This window comes from Malurus melanocephalus, unplaced genomic scaffold, assembly GCF_030028575.1.
Source record: "Malurus melanocephalus ecotype Western Australia unplaced genomic scaffold, MMel_1.1 scaffold_115, whole genome shotgun sequence".
NCBI classification, from domain to species: domain Eukaryota; kingdom Metazoa; phylum Chordata; class Aves; order Passeriformes; family Maluridae; genus Malurus; species Malurus melanocephalus.
Window position 1 is genome coordinate 297439 of NW_026623347.1, and position 7755 is coordinate 305193.

Sequence of the window (7755 nt, forward strand, 5' to 3'; positions counted from 1 at the left end):
TACTGCTCATTTGCACAGGGAGTATGCGGGGCTTGCCTGGGATCTGGCTCCGAGGTGTTAAATGATGGGAGAAGGGTGATGCAGGCAGTGCCCAGGCCACGGAAATGGTGCCTGCAAGTCACAGGAGCTCTGGTCAACACCAGRCATGGCACCAAGACTCAATTATCTTGGTCCTAGCGAGGATCCTATACACAGCAAAAATCATACCATGGACACCGGTTGKAGGGCAGAAAAATCTTTCACAGGACCTGTGAAAGGGGCTCTCAGCTGACAGGACCCAGCAATGACAGAACTGGTACCCAATGTGCCCAGTTTCGTGGGCACCTCCTGGCTCCCCTCAGCGCAGCACAGCCACTGCAGCTCAGTTAAGCCACACTTTAATTGTATTGTATTCCATGCATTATGTTCATGTTTTATAGTATGACAGAGGGAGGGATAAAGATAAATGTTAAACATAAACAAGAGCAGAAAGGTCRTTTGTAACAGGTCCTGAGAAGGAAAGGCACATCGTAACCACCGAATCCAACAGAACRGAAACCTTGGACAGAGGAAGACAATGCTGGAGAGTGGGTGAGGGAGGGGATGTTTCAAGTTGGGGGCTGTGGAAGCAGGTTTGACAGCCACCTGCATTCCCCCACCCWCCAAAGGTCTGTAGTTCAAATGGGTTTGGGGACCCCAGAATTCAATCAAACCAATTCCACACTCCTGCTGTCCAGGGACAGTCCAAGATCCCAAACTCCTCCAGCCTTGATCAGCACCAAGGGGCAGCACAGGACTCAAAGCTCCTTTCTGTAGAGACCAGCTGGCAAAAGGCAGCTGGTGGGGAGGCAGGGAAGGGCTGCCCAGCACTGAGAGACTCCGAGCCAGGTCCCACCCGGCAGTGCAGGGTCACAGGAGCACCGTGGACTGTGGCATCGCTGGTGACCTGCAGGTATTGCTATTCACTGGCATCGAGGAGGAGGAAAGGCTGGGACAGAGCACGGGTACAGCAGAGAAAYGGTTGGCACAGACACTGGCACACGTTTCTGTCAGGTCAGACGCCGGGGGGTTGTAGCACCTCGAAGGGAAGCAGCAGCAAAACCGTGTGCTGTGCCTGGTTTAAGGCAGTGWTTGCCACGGGTGATCCAGCGCCGGGAAGCACAAAGTTCCTGCCAGAGCAGCACGAGGGGCTCCAGAGCCAGGCCCAGACACTGAGCACAGCACCTCCTCCAGCCAGCTGACACAACAGGGGGCTGCTGGAGACTGCACACAGGGGAAATGAGCACAAAASCACGACAGAGGCTCGCAGCACTGGGCTCAGACATCACTCGCGAGCATCCAGCCCTGCTGTGGCAAAGACACAAGTGTCTTATCTTGGCTTCCAGGGGAGAAAACGGTTCAGCTTCACCTTGGAATCAAGAGCAGGGATGATTCGGTYACCACAGCAATRCCAGAGCCAGYCTAGCTCCKGWAACTAYGTGCTCAAGTATGTTTTGCATGTTRAAGAARGAMCRTTTAGCAGCCCACATTTCTTYTTCAGCCCCTTTAGTTTGTTACCTGCAACCCTCTCCCAGTCCTTYGAAGCCACCCTAAAGGTCACAGCCCAGGTTAAATAAGCAGCAAGAGGACAGAAATGAAGCAGAGGAGGGCTGAGCTCAAGGCTTTYCCTGAGCAGCACAAGGCAGAGGTGGCCCTGCCCCCTGGCACAGGTGGTGGGCACGGGCAGGGGTCTCACAGCCTGCAGTGTGCAGGGCAGGAATGGAGTTTGGAAGATTTAGAAGCCTGAGAGGGCTGCGTTATGCTGGTGATGGACAGCCCAAAAGCACAGACAGGCAGCAAGGGCTCAAGCCGGTGGCCAGGGCCAGCTGGCTGAGATCAGGTACAGAATYTCTATCTCTGGCCATCCCAACCAGGAGAGAAGATTGTAGGAGTTCTTGCCTTTACTGCTATGGACTTMCTGCTGGGCTCTGGGAGAGGGCTGAGCTGCCTCTCAGATGGGGCTTCAGTCACTTCGTGGCACAGATTGTAAACTTSAGTCCCTATTGAGCAAAGCAAGGTCTGGATTTGGCCTCCAGGTGAAAAGATCTCCATCTCCTGCCTGGCTGCAGCCCCCTGCAGCTGCTCAGGGCTGGTTCAGCTGTGTTGAAAATGTCATCTCCCTCACCACAGCCCTTCCCTGGGATATGGCAAAATCCTGAGAGCTCAGTGTGAGATGTTCTGAGGTGCAGCTCAGGCCCTGGAAAACCCAGGCAAGGCAGGACAGGCAGCAAGCTGGAACCTGGCAGTGCCCTGCCATCATGGTGTTACCTCTACATCTGAGTGTGGCAATTATGGGTTATGCTACAGGATCATCATCCACACAGCACAGAATGAGGGTGTTCCTGCTGCTGGCCAATGTCCCCACAGTGCTGCCAGTGCCCTGAGCTTGGAGCTGTGAGGAGGCCACTGAGCAGACAGGTAATGCCATGAGCCAGGGATTCTTTCCAAAAGCTGTAAGGAGAAGCCATTGGAATCCACACAGACACAGGTGCCTCTAGCACTGAACCCTGGAACCCATGGCCAGRAGCAGGTCCTGGAAGCCTTACCCCRCTGCTCTCGGGRTGTAGTGATGGGGCTGATCTGGGGCCCTGACAGATGCAGAGATGGAGAAGAGGGCAATGGGGGGAGCCTTCCTCTTCAGCTGCAGGAAACCACCCTGGTGCCCTGGCATATCCCCTCGCTTAGGCCAGGGCTGCCTGTGGGGCTGGTCTCTTCTCCTGAGCAGGCTGTGTCCACACCAAGGGCAGGCAGACAGGAATGAGTCCATGACCCTGTAGGATGCCACTTCAGTGTTGTGTACAGGAGCTGGGCAGGAGCTGGCATCTCCCAGGAGCAGCATCTTCAACTCAGCCACTTTTCTTCCTCTGCACAAACTCTGCAGTCCAAGTCCGCTCCTCACACGGCTCTTGTGTCCAGGCTTGAAGGTGTCACCATCCCAACRTCTCCACAGCCAGTGCAGCAAAGCYCCCGAGGTRCCACCATGGTCCACATGTTCTTGTATGTATTGCCTGTGGGCTTGGACACGGTTTGGTGCCCAATAAATGCTGCAGGGATGAACYTGACACAGGGCTGGGGCTCCTCCAGCACCTCCCTCTGTCCCACAAAGCTTAATCCAGAGCATCTCTCCGACTGCCAGGAGAAAAGCGGGGCTGGTACCCCAGGACCACCCCTAACCAACATCCCCCAGCAGGTTCACAGCTATCGCCACGTGGAGGGGAGAGGATGAGGTGCAGAACAAGTCATCCCCTGGCCTTGCGATGGAGTTTGGTGGAAAAATCACCCTCTTCCATCCCCTGGCTTGGGAAAAGCCCTGGGGTGCACCACGTGTGCCCAGAGCCAGCCTGGCCCAGGGGCTGTGGCCATGCTCACACGTGGGCAGAGAGGAGGAGGTTGTGCCCACACTCACGCACCACATGGACACGCTTAAAAAAACCGGGAATTGCGAGTGTGGGAAGGGGTTTCCTGAGACTGCAGAGAAGCGAAGGCTGCGTTGAACAGTCAGGGACAGGTGTGCTGGTGTGGGAGCAGTCCTGCCTTAAGGCTGCAAGTGTTCCAGGTACTGCGGCAGCGGGTTCTCCTTGACGTATTTCTGAATGTACCAGCACGTCAGGTGGGCCTTCAGGTCCTCCTCCACCACAAAGTCCAGGGCTGCCTACAACCAGCCAAGATCAGATGGGTTAATGGGTTACAACCAGCACCCCCGGCCGATGCTCCCCTCTGACACCTCGTGGGTTCCTGTACCCCTCACCCAAATGGGAGAAGCAGCAGGCTGCCCTCAGGTACCCCCTGTGTGAGGCAGGTGGAGAGAGAGGCTTGAGGGGAGAGCACAGCTATCCTGCCATAGCCACCACAGGGTCCCCAATTTAACCCTCAACACACCCAGCCTCGTGGATGCTACACTGCAGGTGACYCAGCCCACCCTGTGAGGGCCACCTTCATCACCCCTTTGTCCCCACTTACAGAGCCAGGGAGCAGCTGTACCCCAAAGCACCACCCCACAGTCCCCCTGCTGCTGTGCTGGTGGCTCCTGAGCTCTCCCTGCACAGCCCAAGGCACGCAAAGGGCTCAGCAGGGCAGTGAAGGTGCCCTGTGGGATCCCTGCTCTGATGGGAAATGGGGTGGTTTCTGTGGCCAGTGTAGGGCTCCCACAGGGCACTCATGCAATTCCAACATGGTAGGGACTGACTTCAGCCAGGATCTAAAACAGGTCTCGCCCTTCTGAGTGGCTGGGGTCGTACCTTTGCCAGGTGCTTGGCTATTCCTCTCCCTCGATAGGCATCCGGCACCTCCGTGTGCTGCAAGTCCACGATCCGCTTCCCCACGTACTCGTAGAGCAGCACRGCCTTGTCGTGGCAACCTGAGGGGTGGGACAGAGGGGTGAGGGTTGGGATGTCCCCAGACAGCTCACAGCAGGGCAYGGGCAGTTCTGGGACTGCTACAGCATCCCTCATACCCATGGGAATGGCTGTGGTGCTGGGGTGAGACTTTGCTTTCAGTGACACCTGCATGTCCTCACTGATCAGCCTGAGGTGTAAGCAGGGCCCAGTCTGCTCAGCCTTTCCAAGCCCCTGGAGCAGGAGCAAGTTTTCAACMCAGCCCTGAGTCACTGATGCCAGCACAACATGTTTAGGAGAGGAAAACAGCTGTGGGGAGGAAGGAGATATGTTGATGGTGAGGGAGAGCAAAAAGAAAAGGGGGAAAACAACAAAGCTGACCCGGGCACAGCCAATTAATTTCTCCTCCAGCAAAGAGTTTTTTTGTTGGAGCACATAAAACAGGACAAGACACCTTGGTCTGGTGTTGCAGCATTGTCTAGACAYGTTTTGGGGAAGATGCTGAGGAGGTGAACACCACAAACACACAGGAAAACGCACACAGGTGTGCAAGGSGGGGTTGTGCACACAAATTTACATGTGCACACACAGAGGCTTCCTGTTTCAACACCCTGATCTTTCTCACAGCAGCTCAGTTACAGGAAAAAAGAMGTTTCAGCACGTGTAAATTAGAGGAGAGTCAGAGGAGAGTCAGAACACCCCTCTGGTTTCATCCACAGAACCTGAGCTTGTGCCTTCAGWGCAAATGCAAACATGTAATTTCTTGCGGGTTTCTGTACTTAAAAGTRAGCTTCAGAAAAGCAACATCCCAGTCAAAGAGACAACTTCAATTAAAATAATGGAATTTTTCCCTTCCCCCCAATGTTTCTTTTTAAGGCTGAAGGGCTGTAAAGTTCACCTGCATTCAGGATCTGCTTTCGYTGAGCTCAGTACACTCTATTTCACTTCATTTCAGCTGACAACTCCAGCCCAGTTTGCCTCATCCCTGTATTCAAGAGAAACTAGAAATGAGCCCATTGGAATTCCGTGTTTCAAGAGAAGCAGCTCAAGCTTTTATTCCTGCTCCTTTTATGCAGAAGCTCAATTCTCCTACACTGGATGGAAACTTTCGTGTTTCCAGCCCGAGTTTATTCCTGCTGGTTTCTGCCCACTCGTTCTTGTGCCAACATTGTTCTTGGGTGGATGTAAATAATTTCCCTCCCTGTTGTTCCCCCAAGTATTTATAGGCATCAGTCTGGCCCCTCTCAGCTCTGGTTCACCAAAAAGCCAAGTTCTTTGAGTGTCCCCAGACAGAAAAGAGGGAGAACTGCAGTGTTTCTCCATGTGGATCCAGGCACCCCAAAAYTGCCTAAGGAGCAGGTGATGCCCATCCCCAGCAGCACAGACCTGTCTTTCTGGASGGAAACCTGCCCAGGCTGGGGCATGAGGTGCCCTCACCCTCACAGAGCATTTGGTGGCAGCTCTCAGGSGTGGCAAGGGCAGAGTTGGCAGCACTAAAGGCTGTAAAATGATCTAACGGCAGCTTTCACACATTCCCTTCCACCCCACTCTCCTCCCAGGCCAAAACTTTCCATAGCCTCTGCCTGAAGTTTTGTGAAGTTTAAAATAAAATTGACAGCAGAACAAAAGATCTTTTTTTAAGTACACTTTTTCATACATGGTCTGTTTAGAAGTATCATAGACACAAATGCATTTTAAAGCAGAAAGCGAGGCAGTCTTTGGAGGATCTCAGACATGGCCTGGACAGGCTTTTCCTCAATATTCCCTGTACCACAGCAGCACCACAGACCCCCAGCCAGGACAGGAGCTGCAGGGTGCCACCAGGGCACAGCTTAAAAAACACACACAGAGACCAAAGGATTTTACAGCCAGCCCTGCAGAGAGAGTCAGTGCTGCTGGAAACTGTGCCCAGTTCACAAAAACATCCCAGCTCAGCCAAGTGATGAYCACATCCACATGTGCTCACCTCAGTGATGGGACCCTGAGCCACACAGCACATGAAACCARGGACACTTGTGACACTGACTTTAGTGTGGCCCTGCAGGTCACAGCCATGGCTTGGAATAAGCCAGCCCTGGTGCTACATGGTAGCCTGGACACAGGCGCTGCTCCCAGGAGAGCTGGGGAAGCTGGAAGCTTTGCTGATCCTYCCTGGGAATACCCTGCCCCAGTTTGGTGCAATCCCCACCAAAAAGAGGTGTCAAAAGCAGAAATCCCAGCAGAACATGGCATAAGAGACACCTCCTTGCTGGCCTCCTGCCCGTGTCACCCCCCTGGGCTCTGGGACAGGAGTTTATCAGCCTGCACAGACAGAGTCTGGCACAGCAGGCCCAGGCCTCAGCCAGCAGAGCCCCGGGAGCCTGGCCATGGTGTTTGACTCACTGACACTCCCCTCGAGGCCACCGAGTGAGGAAGTGGAGTCGATGCAAATCACACAGCCAGAGAGGAGCAGAACAGCAGCAGGGGCAGCACAGCTGGTGCCCTGCTCACCCTCTGTCCCTCCCTCCAGTCACAGGGTGCACAGGGAAGGAGCAGCTTTTCCAGGAGTTGGGCGAGGTTTAAACTTGCTCTCCATGGACTGGGATCAGTGGCGGGCTCAGCCCTGGTGCCAGACACAGTGCCCAGGCTGGGTGGCTCAGGAGTCTGGGGGAACAAGCAGAGCCCAGTCCCAGCCCCAGCTGAGATCAGAGTCCCCAGCTGAGGAAGGGACATGTCAGGCACCTGGGAGGACACAGRCATCCCTCTCCAGCCCATCCTTCACTGACCTCCTCTCCTGGCATACACAAAGTACCTGCCAGGGAGGGGATGCTGCAGCACTGCAGGACTATCCCTTGTCCCTTGTCCCTGTCCCCCTGTGCTGGCCCAGCCCATGGTACCCCTTTGTGTGCCCAGAACCAGGGCAGGGCCCTGGCTGCTGCCTGCAAGGCCGATTTCTGCACTATAGCACTTGGAACAGCCCCTGACTCCAGCCTCCTTAGGACACTGCTGCAAAGCCATTCCCCAGGAACAAGGGGAGGGAACAAATGCCAGCCCCATCTCCCAGGAGCAGGGCTGAGCCAAACACTGGGGGGAAAAAAAAAAAAAGCAAAAGCAAAAGCTGCGTGTGGGGTGAGCCGAGAGGACGAGACGTCCCGAGGAGCTCATGCATCCCAGGCCAGAGCTCACTGCCTGCCATGGGCTGGCCTCGCTCCCCAGGGAGCTACTGGCACGTTACTACGGAGAGAAAACACAACAGAGCACAACAGCCAGAGTGGAGACGGCACAACCCTCATGGAGGGGCCTCACTGCAGGAATGGCAGCGGGGGGGCTCTGGTTTGGAGCAGTTTCCTGTTTAGGAGCTCTCTGGAGGTGACTGTGGCACGGCAGGAGTGGGGAAGCCTTTGATGYAGTGTTTGGTGACAGA

General features: G+C 55.0%; 1 protein-coding gene across 1 annotated transcript; it reads right to left on the reverse strand.

Annotated features, from left to right (window-relative positions):
* Window positions 1–1497: 1497 nt before the first annotated feature.
* Window positions 1498–4508, reverse strand: NATD1 (N-acetyltransferase domain containing 1). Its single transcript, XM_057369785.1, has 2 exons — window positions 4257–4508; window positions 1498–3670 (listed from the first exon to the last, which is right to left on the reverse strand). The coding sequence occupies exons 1-2, from the start codon at window positions 4473–4475 to the stop codon at window positions 3554–3556; spliced, it is 336 nt and encodes a 111-aa protein (XP_057225768.1). The 5' UTR covers window positions 4476–4508; the 3' UTR covers window positions 1498–3553.
* Window positions 4509–7755: the final 3247 nt, after the last annotated feature.